A 21,889-nucleotide genomic window follows, 5' to 3' on the forward strand; every position below is an offset into this window, starting at 1 on the left:
TTTCTGCTTTAGGACTGTTTTGTGTCTATGCTTGAGTGCACTCAGAAGGCAATTATAAGAAAAGTCACTGTCTGGTGGGTACAACAATCCCAGAAATACTCAGTTAGGTAGGAAATTGGAATTTGGCCATTGATTTAAGCAGAATGTGAATTTAGTAGCCATTCACCTCCATAGGACCCATGTTGGTCAAATTATAAGGCTTTTGGGTTTTGGTAAACAACTTTTGCTTTGTGATATGGAATGGCTAAGCTGGCCGATGGCTTAGAATATCTAGTTCTTCAATGAACAAAGCAGTTTTCTCTCAGGGTTCTGTAATGCAAGGGGAACTTGGCAGTTTGGTTACGACTAGAGCCTCACACAGGAAATGTCTGAGGACTGGTAAGAAGCCCCAGAGACTCAGGAATCTTAAAGAACAGGAAGCCTAGGGGCAAGGACTGTGAAGAAAAAGTGTAGGGTCAGCAGTTGACCGATAAAGAGGAATCTGAAAGAAGGGTAGGTGGATCATGAAATTGAGGGAATAGTCCAAGAGAAATAAGACCAAATAAAAGGGTAACGTGACTCTGAAGGAACTTCACAGCAGTTAAGCTCAAGAGGGGACTTACTATAGGGCAAAGGAGCACCGGTGGGCTGAAGATGGCAAGCAAAGTAGTCAGTGGCCTAAGCACTAGGTAGCAGACCCAAGAAGTTGAAGGAAGGAAGCAAGTGCCAAGATGAAAGCAGCATTGGACCAAAACTACCCACCATGTTAAGGACTCGAGGGTCTATATTATATTGACATGATATCAGAAACAATAATAGTAGTAGTAATAATAATAATAATAATATTAATAATAATAATAATAATAATAATAATTTATTTATAGCCCACCCATCTGGTTGGGTTTCCCCAGCACTCTGGGTGGCTCCCAACAAAATATTAAATAGAATAAAACATCAAACATTAAAAACTTCCCTAAACAGGGCTGCCTTCAGATGTCTTCTAAAAGCTAGGTAGTTGTTTATTTCCTTGACATCTGATGGGAGGGCATTCCACAGGGCGGGCGCCAGTATCAAGAAGGCTCTCTGCTTGGTTCCCTGTAACCTCACTTCTCACAGTGAGGGAACCGCCAGGAGGCCCTCAAAGCTGGGCCTCAGTGTCCAGGCTGAACGAGGGGGATAGAGACACTCCTTCAGGTATACTGGAAGCAAGCAGTCAGGCAAGTGAGAGAGAAAGGGTGCATAGAGTAATTAGGCAAAAGCTTTGATAGAGAATGACTACCTAAAAGCTGCAGAACCAATCCTATGAAACGAAAGATCATAATTTTTGAGGCAGTCATCACAATCCTTCCGTCTCTTATTTCCTAGCTGGAAAATCCAAGTCTTGGTGACTTCCAAGTAAGCATGCCTGGGCTCAGCCTTTAAAGGAGCAATGCATACGAGGTGAATGCAAAACATTGGGAGAAAGGCTGGCTGAGTTTGTGGGAAGCATGCATGGGCCTCCTATTCCTCTTAACATAGTGTTTTGCTGCCTGAATGCATGCCCATACCTGCTCATGAGTGGCAGAACAAGGGAAATGGGGCTTTAATTTAATGTCAAAGTGGATTGTGCTCATACTGTGTGCGGTCAGTTTATTTTGTCATCTGTTGGCCACTTATTTCCTTTTTCTTCTCTAGGTTTCGATTTTACTATATGTATGCATAAATGGAGAAACAATGGTGGATTTGAAATGAAGTTGATTGCATGTATTGCAGGCTGCCCAAAATTGATGGGGGTTTTTTTGTTTGTTTGTTTGTTTCATTTCATTTTTTAAATCTCAGTATGATTCAAACTTAAGTTACCTCTCTAATTTGTATTACCAAACTTTCTCTCAATTGGGATGGAGTAAATATGTCAGCTAAATGTTAAAGCATGGCTGGAGTAGGGGCTCTGAATACTACTTCAGCTTCTTGGCTGTGTTGTAAAAAAATATGTCACAATATGATCCTTCCCACCATCCCTTCAAAGGCTGCTCATTTCCTTATTCCTTGTATTATTTCCTTGGGATGATTATGTTCCCAAACATATTTGACATACCGCTCCCTTTTCAGGGGGGAAAAAATTACTCAGTGCCCCCCTGGAAATCTACCTTCTTTAAGCAAAGGGGGATGTCCAGCGCCACAGCCTGTATGCCATTGGCCAAATAAGCAGGCAAGCTGAGACCCATTTCCTGGGCCTGGGTGAAGCCAAGAAGGGTCCATCCAAGCTTGGGAAAATCCCTTACCTCCAACATGACTGCTGGATCCATGGGGAGGTGTTGTTGCCATCCTGCAAGAGTGCCTGGCCTGGCGATAAGTGTCATTAGAGCTGGGCTGTCTTTAGCATATGCGCTGCCGGGGTGCAAAGATCCATCCAGCGCTGCCCGCCCCAATTTAGTTTAGCCCCCAAATTAACTTATATTATGCTTATGTCAGAAACCACGCTTACGCCTTATATCTTGTTTACGTAAGAAGGGAGGAAAAAGAAAAACTTTATACTTGCTCATTTATACGCTTAGCATTTGTCGTAAAATGAAGAAAAATGCAGATCGCAAAATTCATAGTGTGTGCTCTAGGTGCATTTTTGCGGAAATGGGAAACTAAAATCACGTGCTGAAAAACACGTGTAGTAGAGCCCTGAGTACTAAGTAGTTAGTCAAAGAAAATGCCGAGAATTCGCGAAAATAAACATTATTCTTTTAACGATTTCCCTAAACGAATTTGAACTGTGAGCGATGAAATTAAAACACAATTTGCAATGTTTCACTCGCGGCACCTTTGACACGACTGATCTCATGCCGCCTGTCTGCCGCTGGCGTGAGATCAGTGGTGTCAAAGGAGCCACTGACCCTGCTGCTGCATAGCAGCTCAATGCAAAACATAACATAATCTTACGCGGCTTCAGCGGCGAGTGCCTGGTGCCCCCCAGAATTCAGCACCCGGGTGCCCCACACCCCTTGCACCCCCAGAGAGCCAGTGTGGTGTAGTGGTTAAGAGTGATAGACTCGTAATCTGGGGAACCGGGTTCACGTCTCCGCTCCTCCACATGCAGCTGCTGGGTGACCTTGGGCCAGTCACACTTCTTTGAAGTCTCTCAGCCCCACTCACCTCACAGAGTGCTTGTTGTGGGGGAGGAAGGGAAAGGAGATTGTGAGCCGCTTTGAGACTCCTTCGGGTAGTGATAAAGCGGGATATCAAATCCAAACTCTTCTTCCCAGCTAAAGACGACACTGCATTACCGAACAGATGAAACATGTACGAATGGTTTTTCAAAATTTTCTTTTTTCTTTCCTTGTATTTCCACCGCCCCCTTATTTTTATTCAACGTCTCCCAATTGCACCTGAGGCTACCACCCCCCTGGATCATTCCATCACCCCCCATCTCCCACATTGGGAAACAGTGATATAGACATACATCTGTGTTCAAGAAAATACACAGGCCACAACCCAGCAGATTAGAACAATGGATGTGGGCATGCAACTAGGCTTCAGCTTCGGAAAATGAACCAAACCAACAAACTTCTGTGTTCATGGATCACAATGCTGGCTGAGTTAGAAGCACCTGTGCAGTTGCAGAACTACAAACCTGACACCCACCTCTGCTCAAATGTCACATGGGCCCAAAGGGGAATCTTTGCATTAGCAAACAAATCTGAGTAAATCCAGAGAGTTCCTGTCCTTGGCCCCATTGAAGATGCAACTCTTACACAGTAACATCTGAATAGCACCGCATTGGCTACGATGAGGCCGAATCCCTCATGTTTGCTCTTCAAATGTCATTACTTAATCCATGGCCTAGGGTAGGTGGTACCCAAGAGGTGGGCCATTACCAGCTTCCACTATTTTCCGTTCAGGATGGAGAGGAGAAGTTAGCCTGCTATGCCCAGGGATCTGATACCTGCAGCTGGTTGCCTGGTCTAATGAACAGTTTGTGGACAAGTTAGAAGTTTAGTCACTTACACAGACCAAGGCTTCTTAACCCGCTTTTGTGCTACTAGGGAACAGTTTTCAATTGGATAATCCAAAACCTGCTCTAGGGCTGAGGGGAGCTGAACAAGCCATTGGTTCTTTTTGTGTTTTTAGTGTGATGCCTGCCATAGTTATGCTCTTTCATTATTTTCAAATTTCAAATTAATACTGTATCTTATTATGTATTTGCACTTTTGAAGACCTAAAATAGCTCCTACAGCCACACTACGGAGTGCATTGCAAACAACCTATGTCAGAGTCACAACAAAAGCATCATGGCTCAGTAGTCAGAGTATTTGTTTTGCTTATTACAGATTTGCAATTATGCTGGGCCTGCAAAAGTCATTGTGCAGTTAGTCACAAATGGAAAGCATGCTCACCTGCATGCTCACAGCTTGGTGGGGAAGCACTGTGAAAATGGAGTATGCACTGTTAATGCAGGACCAAAAGACATGGTTGTAGGGTAAGTGCATCTGTGTATTGTAATTGCAACTGAGATTCCCCCTCTCCTACCTTTGAACACTGACTAGGGACAAACCATCCTGTCCTGATGTAGTTTCTTGAAACTGAGTATAGTGGCAACCTATGGCTTCTTTCAAGAGTGAAAAATTTAGACCATTTCAGAGGAGTGGGGAGAGTGCAAACAGAGGGCTCATCCACATAGTGTCAAAGCATTCTTGAGTGTTAAGTCTGAACTGGGGATAGGGGAAGAAGTTCGGTTCATGTTTTGGGAATCTGCCCTTCCCAAAACAAGATGCTAAGCGAATTATAGTTCTGTGAGGAGCACCCTCAACCAGCTACTGTCCCTGGGATCCTTTGGGAGAAGCCATGACTATTTAAAGTGGTATAAAAGTGCTTTCAATGTTTTGATGTGGGTGTGATGTAGCAATGAGAATGCTAAATCCTAGTTAATCTACTTCCTATTTTAAAGAGATTGTTCAGATAAAGTACACATTATATTGTTTGCAGAGTTAGATCCAGTTTCAAAAAGCTGCTAGTTTGATGTCTTTAATCTACTTTCTGGAACATATATGCCAGTCTTGAAAGAATTCCAAGACAGGCTGCTTTTAACACTTGAAGGTTTTTGGCTTTTGATGTTGAGACCCAACTTGCCAGCAACTTGAATTCAAAACTTCAGATTTGCTCTGTTGAGATTTTGCTGTGCATCTTGAAAGATTTGTCACGCTACCTGTTATGTTGGTGTTTTTTTTAATCCAAATACTGAAACAATACATTTGCCCCAAGGACTCAAAACTTTTATTTGGAATGTAGGCATATTGCTTGCTTACATTTGTGAGAATGTGGTTTTTTTAATTAAAAAAAAGAAGATCTGGAACTTCCCCTTAAATTCAGGGTATATAATTCTCAGCTATTTGTTCAACAATGCATATTGTTTAATGTCCTATTGCTGTTAAAACTAAAACCTTCATAACCTTTCCCATACAGTATTACAAAAAAAGTATTGAGTGAGTTAATCAGAGCTGTGTTTACCATTTATTTGCTGTTAGATTTTCTCCAAAGAGCATAAGACAGCATATATTGTTATTCCTTGTTGCATTTTATTCACACAGTAGCCCATTGACATGGGTTAAGCAAAGTGTGTGTGTGTGTGTGTGTGTGTGAGCCCAATGTCACCTTAGATCAGTCATGAAGTGGGCTTCAGGACCAGCTGGGGATTTGAATACAGGTCTCTGTGGTCTTAGACACTCAAACCACTTTAACATGCCAAGTCATGGGTATTCTCAAAAACAAAGAGAGCACAGGCAGTAGAAACATTTTAATTCCATTGCCTAAGCTGCGTTGACTGGGGGCAAGGGACCAGGAAACATAAGTAGCAATGAAAAATTGTACTGTACTCCCTTTTACGTGAACAAATTCAAAGACCTACTGCAGATAATTATCTTGTACTTCTGTGTAGATTTCCAAACCTGGGGATACTGCACGTTACAAAGAAGAGAGTCTTAGACACACTGGAAGCACGTATGATTGATTCCTGTAAAAAAGGGTATAACCCAGGACTCCTAGTACATCCTGATCTCAGCTATATACAAGTGGAAGGTGGAGGGGAGAGACAGCTAACAGGTGGGTGATAACTGACTGTGGTTCAGGATCTCTCTTAACACAGGAAATGATTTCTTGCTGTGCCTGTCAACTCTTTATTTTCTATTCCTTAAAATAAGTACCCCCCCAGGTTAAATATAGTTAGTCCTGCTCACTTGAATTTCTTAAAGGAGAAGAATGATGCCACTTGTGATGTTTTTAGAAGAAATAAAATACAATGGGAAAGGAAAGCAAAAGCTGCTTTGTGCTGCGATGTGTGTTAACAAAAACATTTTCAAAGTTCATTTCTGCATTAATAAGTCCCACAGTCTTGAAGGTCATCCATCCATAATTAATTACTAGAAGGTTAACTAATTTTAGCTTAATTTCCATCATCACATGGGGAAACTTAGAGGTAGGGCTTAGCTACTGTATATGTTCCACGTAGTCCCATAGTCCTTACCCTGCCTCCCAAAGGGAGCTCTCTCATCAAGTAAAGCAGCTGTGGGTGACTTCAAGTTGAGCAGAAGAGCAGCAGAACTTCCCATATCACTTAAGGAGAAAGGCAGTGGGAGGTTTGTGCATGCAGTATTGTACATGCAAAAGGCTTGGCAACCCTTTTTCACCCCGCCACCAGTCATCTTCTCGCCTTAAAGCCACCTACAGCTAAGGGAACATAGGAAAGTAATGCATCAGTCCATCTAGCTCAGTACTGGTTGCACTAACTAATGGTAGCTCTCCAGAGTTTCAAGCAAAGGTCTCTCCCAGCCCTCTGGAGAAATGCCAGAAATTGAACCTAGGAACTTCTCTGTGCAAAGGAGATGCTTTTGCTGCTAACCTGCAGTGGGGATGGGGTGGTGGGTGAGAGAATTTTGGAAATGAACTTTTAACATAATTCCTTATTTCCTTGATAATACCAGTTGGCCCTTTTCTGTGTTGCAGTCATGTTAAAAAGACCTTGTTCTCAGGCAAGATACATGCACAAACAGAAAACAAACCTATACAAATACATTTCTCAGTAATTTGCCTGGTACATTCTTATTTGACTGCACAAAGGAAAAACAGTATCTACAAAGTCCATAAATGTTCATACTCCATGGAAGTTGCTCTTCCTGTGTCTCTTCTACTGGTATAGTCAATAAAGTTTCACTAGGTTCTAATAAAAGTATATGGTTTACCTTGGCCTCTTAATAGTTTCATTTTGCTTTCTTGACCGTTTGATACCAAAATTCCAATGTAGCAGCGCTGAAGTTCTTCTGATGTCTGGCAATAATGTTTGAAGCAAGTCCCCATGTGCTTCCTTAAGCATAGAAATGTATTCCAAGTGCATTCATTGGGGAATGCCCAACATAAATAAAGTTAGTTTTATTTGCAAAAGTTGCTGGGCTCTGAGTCAACTTTATGTTGAATGCCACCAATCTATCTGCAATGGAAAGTTTCAACTTTTTCCACCAGAGAACATCCTTTTCTTCGGTTTGCCAAAACTTGCCTTGTATGGTTTATTTAAATTTCTAGTTATTGGGATGTCTAAATAGTGACGGTTAGGATAATGTGTAGAAATTAAAGTAATACCACATAATGCTGATTGAAGCTTCAGTAGAATGTTAAAATAGGCCTAGATGTAGTGATCACCAGATCGTCTGCATACATCAAGAATATCGTTTCCCTTAATGGTGATTCCATGAATGGGTTGGCTCCGCTTTAAGCCTTCTTGCTAGTAGTTCTAATGCCAAGATAAGTGCAGTTAAGGAGCACCTTTGATTCACCATTTTTTGCATATGGCAGTTTCATGATTGGGTTGGCTATTTGGCGGCATAGGATGAAGCCTTTATTTTGCCTGCTGAATCTTCTCTTCTCCCACCCTCACTGCCATCTTTTGCCGGTACCACCGTTACAGATATAAGGCTACAATAATTCAGTTCCTTTCTTCCTTGATTGCAGAGAGAGAAAGAGAAATCATTCGTCAGTCAGCTCTTCAACAGACAAAAGAAATGGACCTCAGCGTAGTACGGCTCATGTTTACAGCATTTCTTCCTGACAGCACTGGCAGCTTTACAAGAAGACTCCAACCTGTCTTGTCCGATCCTATATATGATAGCAGTGAGTGTCTTGCCTATCTTCATTCATTCTACTATGGCCAAATCCCAGTCCAGTGCTTATTTTGATTTATGATTGTTTATTCTTGTAGGGTTAGAGAGGCTGATCCCCATCGCTTTTAACATTCACTGAAAGTTTGTGATCTTTTAAAAAATAGAAAAATACCATGTAATATCTGAGAAACATAATTCCCTACACACACTGTCGTATACACTGTGCATGCGATGCAGTAAGACAAAGGAGAACCTAGGACATGTTTGCTTGTGATGCATAACTAGTGTTCCTTTAAGTGTCTCCCTTGATGCACCCAAAGATGTCAGTCAAGTTCTAAGGTTATGACTTATAGATCTACAAATTAATGACATGCTGTCAACTAAACTGCCTGTAAAATGTCTGTCGTTTCGAAGAGCTTTGATATTCGGTGTTTTCTTTGCCACACAGTTAAAATGCTTGAAGACTAAAGCATACAGGGCATAATCCAAACAACTCCCAAGGGTTTGTGGATGGCATGTTGCAAAGGCTTGGGAATATGGTTCAGCTAGGACTTGGGTGCTACTTAGCAAACCTTATAGTTGGGTGGTAGATTGGCGGTGGCAAGCAGTGTGGAGCACATCTCAGCTCTGATAGTCCTGAATGCATTGTGGACAAAGCAGGTAATATATATTGAAGACTTTGAAGACATCTTGGATATAAACAAGAAACTGAACTCTTCTCCACCTCCATCCCAGACTTTCCAAACTTGCTATGAGCCACAGTCTAGTGAATCCACTTTGTCCTTGAAACCTTCAGCCCTCACCTCTCACTATAAAATGGCTTCCCTGTGGTCTGAGCCTGGGGGCCTGGCATCCTGCTGCACATCTGAATTTCCAGGCCTCATGTGTAAGGAATTGTTCTTATACCTGTTTAATTATCAAGCAAAAAAAAAGTTGTTGGGAAAGTTGTTGGGGGGGCAGGGTAAGGCCTGCTAAAGAAAGCCTTCTATGTAGAACTTGTAGCAACTTTCTCCTTTGGAAATGATATGAATCACAATAACTATGGTCTCTGTTCTGTGGCTGCATTTCATTTCGCCCCTATCCTTTCTTCAACTCAGTTCAGTAAACTGTAACCTGCCTTAAAACTATCTTGCCAATTCTTCAATGTATTGTAACTCTTACTATGGCCGTATTATAATATTAAAAGATGGATCAGATGTTCCTCCACTTACTGCCTTTAGTGTTGATTCAGTACAGTTATGAATATTGTGTGGATGTATTTCATTTTGACTTTGAAAATAAAACATGGCTAGAGGAGGCTCTTGCAGGAGTAAACTTCATAGACTCCCCGTTTTTACCAAACAGAAGCCCCCAATGCATCTAACTTAAAAATTGTACGAATGGATCGGACAGCAGGCTGTGTGACAGGAGGAGAAGAGATTTACCTTCTTTGTGACAAGGTTCAGAAAGGTGAGAACTCAGGATGCTTTATCGTATTTGAGCATGATTCTATGATAATCACTAGGACTGCATAACAACCACTGTTCTAAGGGTGTCAAACTATGGCCTTACATTATTTACTTATACACTATACATTATTTTTTTTAAATGTGTTTATGGGAGGGGGGTTATTGGTTTGGTTCTGTTTTATTCTGTATTTTGTGTTGTCATTTCATGTGTCTATGCTGTTAACCACCCTGTGATCTTCATACTGGTATACTGATTAAATAAATTAAATAATAATAATACATTAAAACACTATGATACCACTTTAAACAGTCACCGCTTCCCCCAAGGAATTCTGGGTTTTTGAGAGTTGTTAAGAGGCCCTTATTCCCCTTGCAGAATTACCATTCCCATAATTTTCTGAAAAGAAGGGTTGATTTTTTAAAAGCATACTTGAAATTCATGGTGTGGACAGTGGCGTAGCGTGGGTTGTCAGCACCCGGGGCAAGGCAAGTAATTTGCGCCCCCTAACCCGTGGGTTTTAGTAGGGGCAGAGAGCTGCGAGTGCGAGGGCCCCCCCCCCAGATGTTGCGCCCGGTGCGGCCGGGCCCCCCTGCACCCCCCACGCTACGCCACTGGGTGTGGATGTGACATGTAACTGTGGAGACTCAGACCTCATTTCAGCCATGAAATATATTGAGTGCTTCTAGGTCAGTTACTATTTGTCAGCCTGACCTGACCTGGGGGTTTATAATGTGGATAAAATCGGGGGGTGTGGAAGAACTATTCCTAGCACCCTGAGCTCCTTGGAGGGTGGGGGGGGGGGATTAAAAAAGGAATAAATATGTCAAACAGCCTTTGCCAAGACCATAATGTTTTGTTTTGTAAGAAAGTGCCAGGCTGGGTTGGGGATTTTTTCATACTATTAAATTTCAGTAATAAAGCAATGCCCCATATACTGGGCATATGCAAGGTTGACCCACTGATAATGTTTAAAGAATCATTGTTTCTGAGATAAAGAAAATGGAAAAATCCTTAGAGCTCAGTGTGTTATACCATGGTTCTGTGGCACTATTCATAGTCAGAGAAGTAGACGGGTGCCTGTGTAACAGAAATGTCAAAACTTCACATGGTTGTTGGGCTTTTATTTGATGTTTCTATATCAATTTAAAATGGATGCCCTGAAACTGAAATATTTTTAAATTTTGACCGGTGTGTTGGTGTGGGATTTTGTTCAGTTTTTAGAATGTCTTTGGTGTTTTTTATTATTATTACAGAGTTTTATCAAATTGCAATATGTAATTATGTTATGCTTGTTTTATACATAATAATAAAGCTTAAATTTGCCTTGAGTGTAATTTGGCAGAAAGATGGCCTAAAAATTCCAATTAAAAAAAAAACATTCAGGCCTAATTCCTGCTATTCCAAATTGCAATAAATGTCCACAGGAGGGACCGTTTACTCCCTTGTTTTGACATTTTATGAGTAACTTTTCTGAAGTCTCAGAAAGTCATTTCTAATCCAAGGAAGGGAAGTGAAAAATGTGTGTGTTAAAAGCTGCATTTGAAAAAAAAGAAAAGTCTGACTAAATGGAAACCCCAAAATGGGGTTTTCCCTTAACATGAAGATAGTTTTCCCTTATGACATCATTTGTTGAAATCTCTCAGTCCTTGAGAATTGAAATGTATAAAGAGAATGTTAGTAGGGTTTTTCACAGTAAAGGCTTCCAGATTAAAGAATGGGAGATAAACACCCATCTACTGCCCCCTTGATTTCGAAAGGAACAAACCTCTTTGGCCAACACCAAAAGATGGAAAATACAGGCTTTTTTGGGTAAAATTGCAATCTGGAGATGATACCTCCAGTCAGTCTGTATTCCAGGGCTTGGGAACCTGTGGCTATCTGGTTGTGATTGGATTACAACTCCCACCATCACTGACTATTAGCTGAGGCTGATGGGAGCTCCAAACAACATTTGGAGAGCCACAGGCACCAACGAACTGCTGTATTTCTTCTATGATGTGCATCACCTACAACTTAGAGATAATAGATTCCAAATGTTGTGCAATTGGAGGGTGCTGAAGTGCTGAAGGCTGACGACAGCCAAGAAGGAACTTTTCTTCCTATGTCCCATTTCACCCCCTACCCCCCACCCCAGGTAGAGAGGACAATCCCAATCTGCAGCCTAGGATGAATTGACCTGAAAGGGTTTCATTTTGTCTTGCATGCCACTCTGGTTTAGCCATACTTGGAAGTGAATTTTAATAAAATGGTGTTCCGGTTAATCCAAATGGTCCAGTTTCATAGAGCATAGTAGGAACTATTTTTTTTTTTTTTATCTTCAAAGCCCTCTGTAGGAGCAGAGTTTTAACCTGCCACATGAATGCAGGGATCAGGCAAGTTAGTAAAGCCCCTCTGCTGAGAAAGTCCTGTCTCATGTTGCCACCAAACCCACCACATATCAGTTGGCTGGATTTGGGATGGCGTTATAGAGCAAGACCTCAGGAGATGACCTGAGCCACATAGGCAGGTCTGTATGAGATGTGATCCTTAAATGGCTTTAGACCATTTTAGGATTTAAAGATAAAAACCAGCATTTTGAACAGGGTGTAGAAACCAAGAAAGGGCTAGTGGAAGTGTATTAGATTGTAGTACAGTGATACCTCAGTTTAAGAACAGCCCTGTTTACGAACTCCGCAAAACCGGAGGTAGAGTCCCAGTTTGCAAACTTTACCTTGGTCTAAGAATGGAAGCCGAACGGTGGAAGGGCACTGGTGGTGGGAGGCCTCATTAGGGAAAGCACGCCTCGTTTTAAGAATGGACTTTCAGAACGGATTAAGTTTGTAAACCGAAGTACCACTGTAATATTCTCCATGAAGCCTGCCTAAGAAAATCCTTACTGTCCCCATTCTGGACCAGTGCTATATCTTGACCAGTTATTAACTTGTGTCTGCAATACAGATGATATTCAGATCCGTTTTTACGAAGAGGATGAAAATGGCGGTGTCTGGGAAGGGTTTGGAGATTTTTCGCCTACTGATGTGCACAGACAGGTATGCCAACATTGTCAAGATGCATTAGTAGTAACATTTGGGAACCTGCTTTGTGATCAGATATGATCAATTTCACCGTTCTGTTGACTTGAAATGGACTTGAAGAAATGGCTATCCTTAGACAAGAAGGTTTTTTGGCATCTGCTTTGAGGCTCCCCTCCCTCTCCCTTATGCAGGGCTCAGCAAACCTTTTCAGCAGGGGGCCAGTCCACTATCCCTCAGACCTTGTCGGGGGCCAGACTAGACTTTGGGGGGAAAGTGAAGGAATTCCTATACCCCACAAATATCCCAGAGATGCATTTTAAATAAAAGGACACGTTCTACTCATGTAAAAACACGCTGATTCCTGGACGGTCCACAAACCAGATTTAGAAGGTGATTGGGCCAGATCCGGCCCCCGGGCCTTAGTTTGCCTACCCATGCCCTTATGTCTGTGAACAATTTGGGAGCTACCAATCAGAGCTATGGTCACAATAGGAGTAAGGAGGAAGCCTCCAATTGCTCCACAGAAATAATAGATACTGTGTACACAGACGTTGCTCTTGGAAAAAAGGCCAGGATGACAAATTGTGTAAACTGCCCCTGACCACCTATTCAATGTTCACTTACAGTTTGCCATAGTATTCAAAACCCCGAAGTACCGAGATGTCAATATCACGAAACCTGCATCTGTTTTTGTCCAGTTACGGCGAAAATCGGATCTAGAGACGAGTGAACCAAAGCCCTTTTTATACTATCCTGAAATCAAAGGTAAATGATTAAGCTTATATGGATTGTTGATGTCGGAAAGCATCCAGCTTCTTAGAAAGTTTGCCGTTATTGAAATTATTGTATATTTCAAAACATGGTGTAGTGTTCATCCTTAGGTAATTACCTGTAGTGTTGTGGATTCTAGATGACAATGTTGTCCAGAAATAGTGGCTGAATTCGGATAACACTGCACATAATCAATCCAACCATCAGTTAGTATGGTCTGACATTAATACTTTCAAGCCCAATGACCCTCTGTAATGAAAGGAATATTCGTGCATTGTGACCAGTGGACTCTGGAAAGCACAATTTTTATAATGTGTCAGGGGTTGGCTGTGGGCAGCAGTCTGAGGTGAAATGGAACCAGGTGCCAATGGATGAAGCTTAGTAGCCAGGGACAAAGTATAATTGACCAAAGACAAGCCAGGAAGGGAGGGTCTTGTTACTCAGTCAAAGCTTAATTGCAACAGGAAACTGTCTCATAGTACTTCCTGTCCAAGATGAAACAATGCTTACCCTGAGTAGGCCAGATCAGTCTACAGCAGGATCGGGAAACCATTTTGAGCCTTAGGGTTGTATTCCATTCTGGGTATCCTTCCATTCACTGGCTACCAGTCAGTTAACAAGCACAATTCACAATTCAAAGAGCTGGTTATGACCTGTAGAGAGCCCTAAATGCTTAGGATGAGAACATCTGAAGGACCACCTTCTCCCATATGAAGCTGCATGGATGTTCTGATCTGCTGGAGCTGCTCTTATCATTCCTATAAACTCTGACACATAGGATGGCTGAAAGGGCCTTTTTAGGGGCTGCAACCAGCCTTTTATGGGCAGCACTCCCCCAAAAGATACGTTTAGGGTCCTCATTGATGGTCTTTCTACCATAAGTTAAAAGGTTTTATTCAGGCTTCATTCATGTATTTCAAAGTTAATGCTTTGCTTCTTTTTGTTTAATTGTTCCAATTGACCGCGGTGGAAGGTGTTTTTTTAAATGTCTAAAAGGAGACTGGTTCTTATTTGCTCCATATAATTTGTTAGATTTTAATTTATGTAAGTTGTTTTTAGTGGTTAATATAAGCTACCTCGAGTACTGTGGTAGAACAGCATCTATAAATTGATTAAATACATAGTTTTAAATTATACATTTTAATGTGTTTCTCATGGCATTCTAGTTGATCCTTCAAGTTGTAAGTGCTCCTAGTGTGTAAATGACTATATTTGTCAAATGTACCATTGGATTAGCATTAGAATTGCATTTCCACCTATATGTGATGCCAAAAGCAGAAAACTTCCATCTGGCTTACTTTTAAATGTGTGAAAGAAAGTAAAAGTATTTCCATGCCTAAAAGTTCAATTAGATCCTCTTCTTTCTAACACTGACATGCCAGGTTGATCTGAGGACAACACCTGTGTTTGAAAATTGTCAAACATGCTATAAGTTTTAAAAGCCTTGAAAACTTTGGCACATGAGAAGCATTTTCATGTAGATGAGGCAGACAGATGAGGGAAGAACAAAGTTCGTAGTTGATGACGTTATCATAACTGGCAGGAAGTGATGTGTTATCAGGTAATTTCCAGGTTTAATTGATGAACTCTGTGCACTTCTTTTTTTGGAGTTTGTGGTGCATGCTTGAACTTTAAAGAAACTTTCAAAAACTCCCTTGACACCTCCAGATCTATCCTGGGACTAGCTGATTATTTTTCAGGGGAAATGCCCAGATGATAATGATCTACTCTAAGGCAGGGCATGTCTTTCCTTCATCCCACTATAAATATCCATGCGGTATTCTTTTAATTTAATGGTTCCATACTATGCTAGCTGGATATTGTCCAAGGGCAGAAATATGTATTCATTTTGTTGAATTCTTTCTTCTTAGTATGTGAATATATACTTCAGTGTTTTGTGTATTTGGAGTATATACAAACACTTTGTGTACACTCAGTAGTTGTGGTTTTGTGTGCAAGTCACTGAAAATGCATGGAGATTCCTTTAAGGAAGTACCACTTTGAGGAAAAGTAGCTGCAAGCAAATAGTTATCACTTCTGCTCTCATACTTCTAGTATAGAAGCCTAGGAATTTGCCGCATACTGTTTGTGCATCTGGCCCCATACTGACTTCTCTGACTGGCAATGATGCTTCGTTTTGTTGTTTAGTCGTTTAGTCGTGTCCGACACTTCGTGACCCCATGGACCAGAGCACGCCAGGCACTCCTGTCTTCCACTGCCTCCCGCAGTCTGGTCAAACTCATTCTGGTAGCTTCAAGAACACTATCCAACCATCTCGTCCTCTGTCGTACCCTTCTCCTTGTGCCCTCCATCTTTCCCAACATCAGGGTCTTTTCCAGGTAGTCTTCTCTTCTCATGAGGTGGCCATAGTATTGGAGCCTCAGCTTCAGGATCTGTCCTTCCAGTGAGCACTCAGGGCTGATTTCCTTCAGAATGGATAGGTTTGTTCTTCTTGCAGTTCATGGGACTCTCAAGAGTCTCCTCCAGCACCATAATTCAAAAGCATCAATTCTTTGGCGATCAGCCTTCTTTATAGTCCAGCTCTCACTTCCATACATCACTACTGGGAAAACCATAGCTTTTACTATACGGACCTTTGTTGGCAAGGTGACGCTTCAGGAGGTGGTTATTTGCACCAACTGCTACCTGATCCTTGATTAAGGATGCCAGGAATTGGATCTGGGACATTCTGTGGACAGAAACATGTGCTTTCCCATGTACATACTGCCCCTTCCTAAGGGTAGGATAAGAAATAAATAATCGTACATGCAATTTACATTGCAAAATGAGAGAAATCCCATTGAAATGAGTGAAAGTTTTTCTCTCTGTGTGTTTTTCGCAATGCAAATTGTAGACATTTGTGGGCGGAGGTAGAGCAGACTGTGTCTGCAATGTGGTTCAAAGAGTGAAAGTGCCTTCCCGTCTTCAGTGCTAGTGTCCTGATCTGGACCCCTCGCTAGCAATTTGTAAGCAGGAAAACTGCACTCCCTGGCAGAACTATGCAATGGAGAACACATGTAGTTTGGCCCTTAGGTTAAGATTAATGGGTTGTATGCAACATAATTGTAAGTAGCAGCACCTTGTGCTGTGGGGTTTTCCCCCTCCCTTCCCCAACCCTCTGGAGCAGATTTGGGGAGAGGGGGAGGGGAAGCAAATTAAAGTAGTTTTGCTCACACATTTATTTACCTGAATACCACCCAGTCATAATTGGTAAAAGTTGCAGGAGAAATGGTACAATAAATTGGATTATATATCACGTTCTGTTTCAGCATTTTACTTGCTTCTAGCTAAAAAAAACCACAGACCTAACGTGGATTACCTAATGCCTTTTAATTAGCTGAGCAACTATATGCATACAGGATTAGCTTTTGGATTTGTCTGAGGTTTGCCTTGGCTGCCAGTGTAGTTCCCTGACTTGATTGCATCCTGATATGCTCCCAGTTAGGTTAACTGGAGGTTCTGCAAGCAGGTGAAAGGCCTCTTGGGAGGTGGGAACTTGTGCATGCACAGGAGAACATGGTACCTTCTCATCAGCCCCAGTCAACATGGTCAGTGGTCAGGACAGAGGACAGCTGCAGTACAACTTGCTGTAAGGTTGTAGGTTCCTCATCCCTGATTCACGGAAGGTTTGCTGTCTCCCACCTAACCAGTACCTCCCAGTGCATTCAGTGTTATCCTTCCGACTATGACCCTGTCAGTATTGCTGTGCAGGTATTTCTTACCTGGCTTTCTTTCCAACCCCGTGCATTGCTGCTGGTCATTGAACAGGGCAAGGCAGCAGGGAGCATGGCGCAGAGGCAAGCAGAGCAGACAATTGACTCCACTGTTGCACCTACACCTTGCTGAGCTCTCCACTGCAATGCCCATATTCCTCTCAGTAATAGGAAGCCAGGCAATAGGAAGCCAGGGGGAGCAGCGGTGCACAGAAAGCCAACTGGTACTGGTCCCCTGTGCAGCCTTCATTTTAGAAATAGGTTTTTCACACACTTTCATCTAGCAATTAATCCTCTCTGTTTTTCTTTATGAAATTGAACGTTCTAAACTGTGAGCACTCAATGCCAAATGCAGTAAATGAAAATGAATTTTGTAGATTTCAAGAAAACTTACCTTCACTTGCATATTACGGGTTCTCTGCCACGGGATCACATTCACCCAGTGCTATACCAGCTGCACTGGCTCCTGGTGGAGTACAGGATCAGGTTTAAGGTGCTGGTTTTAACCTTTAAAGCCCTATACGGCCTACGACCATCATACCTATGGTTCCGCCTCTTCTGGTATGCCCCACGGAGGACCTTATGGTCTGCTTACAACAACACCTTGAAGATCCCGGGCCCCAGGGAAATTCGACTGGCCTCAACTAGAGCCAGGGCCTTTTCAGCCATGGCCCCAACCTGGTGGAACCCTCTCTCACAAGAGACCAGGGCCCTGCGGGATTTGATATCTTTCCACAGGGCCTGCAAGACAGAGCTGTTCCGCCAGGCCTTTGGGCAGGATGCAGTTTGACTTATTTTCCTTTGTATAAAACAAGCCCCCAACCCGCTCACAGGTCCTTGTATGATCAGTGTGGAAATAGTTGGTCCTGGCAAGTATTAACCACTCTCAGTTCCAACCTGATAATTGCCACCTGCCCAGATTTTAACTTGTCTGAATTAATTTTAAGATGTGGTTTAATTAATTGATGTCTGTTTTTATGCATATATATTTTTTGCGATGTTAGCCGCCCTGAGCCCAGCCTCTGTCGGGGAGGGAGGGATACAAATAAAAAATTAGTATTATTGTTGTTATTATTATTATTATCAATGCATTGGGGTTTCTGGTTTGGGCTGTAGTCATGTCAAAGCTTGTGCGTGCGCATGTGCATGCATGCTTTTTCATGGTAGAGCTTCTCTGCCGTGGTTCTTTCCCCTGACTTAGGCTTTCAATCCTTTATTGGAGGCTGTAAGAAGGTGCCAGTCACAGGCAAAGGAAGAGGTGCCATTTCAAACCAAATGATTTTCCTCAAATGGTTATTGTTCACTTGGTATCAAGCCACTGTTCCATTTGCATTACAGCAAGGATGAGGAATCTGTGGCCTTTCAGATGATGCCGGACTATAAATCCCATTTTCCCCAACCATTGGCCATACTCACTGGAGCTGATGGGACTTGTAGTCCAACAATATCTGGAAAGCTGTAGGTTCTCCACACCTCTATTACAGGCTGTGTCTAAGTTAGGGATGGAGGAGAACTTGGATTCAGCCTGCATTTAAAGATACCCGATTCACACTTTCTGAAACAAGACGCAAACTGAAAGAAATTTACACTTCCCCGAATACTGGAACTCCACTCAGTAGTTTGCAGTAGGAGATTTTGTTCCTCATTTGTTAACCTGTTACGAGCCTATTGCCTTGAAAACAAAAGTGAACACACCTTAATTTTTTTGGTTAAATCTCTCTTGCTTAAAAAAAATGCAGATAAAGAAGAAGTCCAAAGAAAACGACAGAAGCTCATGCCTAACTTCTCAGATGGTTACGGCGGAAGTGGTGCAGGTGCAGGAGGTGGTGGAATGTATGGAGGTGGAGGAGGAGGAGGAGGTGTTGGAGGTGGTGCAGGATCAGGTAAAAACAAATGACAACTGAAGTAACCAATGAGATGCACATTTTTGAAATGTTCTCCTTGACTAGTGAAATGCCCATCATTATGAGTTGTATAGGGACACGGGTGGTGCTGTGGGTTAAACCACAGAGCCTTGGGCTTGCCAATCAAATCCCCGCAACAGGGTGAGCTCCCATTGTTCAGTCCCAGCTCCTGCCAACCTAGCAGTTCGAAAGCATGCAGTGCAAGTAGATAAATAGCTCCAGTGGGGAAGTAAACGGCGTTTCTGTGCGCTGCTCTGGTTCGCCAGAAGCGGCTTAGTCATGCTGGCCACGTGACCCGGAAGCTGTACGCCGGCTCCCTCGGCCAATAAAGCGAGATGAGCACCACAACCCCAGAGTCGTCCGCGACTGGACCTAATAATCAGGGGGTTCCTTTACCTTTATGAGTTGTATAAGGCAGGTGACTTTATATGCTGCAAGGATTCTTGGTGGGTGCTGTGTATCTCCTGTGTTTCTGCATACAGAAACACATAGTGCTCTCTCCCTTATGTTCCTTGATCCCTGTGTGATCCTTTTCTAATCCAGGCCAATAACAGGATTAGGAAAGGGGGGAAAGCTCCTGCTCTCACCACCAGTTTCCCCAAGTGCCAAGCTTTCTCCTTGTAGAGGATGGTTAAGCCCTAAATTGGCTGTGATCCACAGGATAAAGCCATGCTTGCTAATGGGGGTTCCTGTATTGTCTGCTGCTCCCAGATACAGTGGGGTGGATTCTTTAACATCTTTTGATGGAAGTATATTCATGACATGATTGCTGGTATGACCAATTCCTAAGAGAAGAGATTGGCTCCCATTCTTAAAGTTGCATTACATGCACATGTAATGTTGCAAGCGTTGTATGCTTGCACTCTATATTATTGTAAAATACATTGAAGGGGCATTTTCTAGGCATCTAAATGTGTTAGCTGCCTTGAGAAAAGAGTTAAGAAAAATTTAATGGAGCTGTTCAGTTTTTTTTTAAAGAAAGACTTATTTGTATCCTACCTTTTCATCCATGGAATGGAAAGAGATGCATGTAAGAAGACCTTCCAAGCTGCCTATTTAAAACTGGGCATTTTATTGGTTGTTGGCTAGTGAATACTTTTTGTGTATTTATCTGGGAAGCTTCAGTTAATGACTGATCTCTTTCTCTCTCTCTCTCTCTCTCTCTCTCTCTCTCTCTGTGTGTGTGTGTGTGTGTGTGTGTGTGTGTGTGTGTGTGTGTGTTTTCTTACTGTTTTTAGGGTATGGATACCCATCCTATGGGTTTTCTGGTTATGGGCATTCAATGCACTTCCATTCCAGCACAAACAAGACTGGTGCAGGAATGAAGCATGGTAAGCATCAAATAGTGTGGGGGTTTTTATTTTAAAAATATGTTGAATTTAATTAATTTAATTTAATGCATGCTTTAATATCAACAAAATAAGTATCACTGCTATGTAGTATTTAAGCAATATAAACTGGATTTCTCATATGATGATTGGTTTTATATATTTTATTACTACTACTAGTAGTAGTAGTAGTATTTAGTTGCATCCATCTACATTGTCCTTTAGAAAGAACTGGTTTGATAGGTCTCTACCACAAGTGGCTTCAAATCTAAAAATATAGACAAGGGAAACCAAGAAGGGATGGAATGGAGACAGAAGAGACAGGAAGAGTGTGCAAAGATTGCAGCTACATGTATTAGACTTCATTACATGAGAGTATTAGGGTGGGTGGAAACAAAGTGTTTCACAGATTAATAAATCCCCATTGTGTGAATTTCCAAGAGTTGGGAAATACTATCAGATGCCTTTTGCTTGTACATGAGTTTGCTCCCAATTTTAAGCCTGGGAAGGTTGAAGCTGTTTGCAAATACATACTCTGATGCTGAATTCTGTTGTTTAATAATAATAATAATAATAATAATAATAATAATAATAATAATAATAATAATAATGTTTTTTCTTTTAATTTTGTTTTGCTTTACTTAATTGGTATGGGAGGGGTAAGCTAATACTGATTACTTCTCTTTTAAGGACTGTCAAATGGCATGCCAAAAAACGATGGTGAAATCTGCTGCAACAAAAAACGCAGTGTGAAATTCAAGGAGAAAGTAGAGGATGATGAGAAAAGCAAAACCAGAACTAGCACAACTCCCAAAGAAGTTGAAGAAGATGCCTCACCATGTTATGATGCAGACAATTGTTTACAGGGTAACTGGCTTGATTTTGTACTAAGCTAGGAAGGAGAAATTTGGGTCAGGCTTGAACTCTTAGGTACTTCGAAAGTGGCCATGTCTGATCTGTTTTGGAACTAGAGGGAGAGTAGAGCTACTTCTGAAGCTCCCCATCATTCTTCTCTTGCTCAGATTAAAATCTGAGCTGAAGGAGGATTCCTAGCAGGGAGGGAATCCTGGAATCTTGTAGTTCATGAGATAGCTTTAAGGCTATCTTGGAACTGAATTTCTTGGAACTGAAACCTCTGTGTTCTCTAGCAGCAAAGTTCTGATCAGTGGTTGTGACTGAACTGCGCCTGATTGGTGCCCTGATACATTTTGTGTGTTTTCACCCCCAATAGATGGTTTGTTTTTGGAGAAGGCCATGGAGTTAGCTAAGCGTCATGCAAATGCCCTTTTTGACTATGCAGTAACTGGAGATGTGAAGATGCTACTGGCTGTTCAGCGCCACCTTACAGCTGCCCAGGATGAAAATGGTGACAAGTAAGTCTGGGACACCAAAACCCTCTTTAACATGATGGAGGACAATTTTGCATTTGATAAGAAATTCCCTTCCAAGTTCCTGAAAGTGTTCTAGGAGGGGGAGGGGAATCCTCTCTTTAGTCTACAGTTCTGTGCATGCTTAGCTTAGACTAAATCCTACTGAATTCAGTGAGATTTCCAAGTAAACATGTGCACTGTTCTTTTTAACCATTCTTCCTGTGTGATAAATGTCATATTCTACTCA

General features: G+C 42.0%; 1 protein-coding gene across 2 annotated transcripts in view; it reads left to right on the forward strand.

The window, feature by feature from the left end:
* Nucleotides 1-21,889, forward strand: part of NFKB1 (nuclear factor kappa B subunit 1) — a 68,560-nt gene that overhangs the window by 26,906 nt on the left and 19,765 nt on the right. The window contains exons 6-15 of one of the 2 annotated variants that reach the window (XM_028743625.2): nucleotides 4,278-4,426; nucleotides 5,882-6,045; nucleotides 7,945-8,103; nucleotides 9,438-9,542; nucleotides 12,480-12,571; nucleotides 13,255-13,321; nucleotides 18,780-18,923; nucleotides 20,183-20,275; nucleotides 20,963-21,139; nucleotides 21,504-21,645. In XM_028743625.2, the coding sequence (XP_028599458.2) occupies nucleotides 4,278-4,426; nucleotides 5,882-6,045; nucleotides 7,945-8,103; nucleotides 9,438-9,542; nucleotides 12,480-12,571; nucleotides 13,255-13,321; nucleotides 18,780-18,923; nucleotides 20,183-20,275; nucleotides 20,963-21,139; nucleotides 21,504-21,645 (1,292 nt within the window). Of the gene's footprint in view, nucleotides 1-4,277; nucleotides 4,427-5,881; nucleotides 6,046-7,944; nucleotides 8,104-9,437; nucleotides 9,543-12,479; nucleotides 12,572-13,182; nucleotides 13,322-18,779; nucleotides 18,924-20,182; nucleotides 20,276-20,962; nucleotides 21,140-21,503; nucleotides 21,646-21,889 lie in introns of both variants that reach the window. The other variant, XM_028743623.2, reaches the window with a different exon arrangement.

The sequence above is a fragment of the Podarcis muralis genome, chromosome 9, assembly GCF_964188315.1.
Source record: "Podarcis muralis chromosome 9, rPodMur119.hap1.1, whole genome shotgun sequence".
NCBI lineage: Eukaryota > Metazoa > Chordata > Lepidosauria > Squamata > Lacertidae > Podarcis > Podarcis muralis.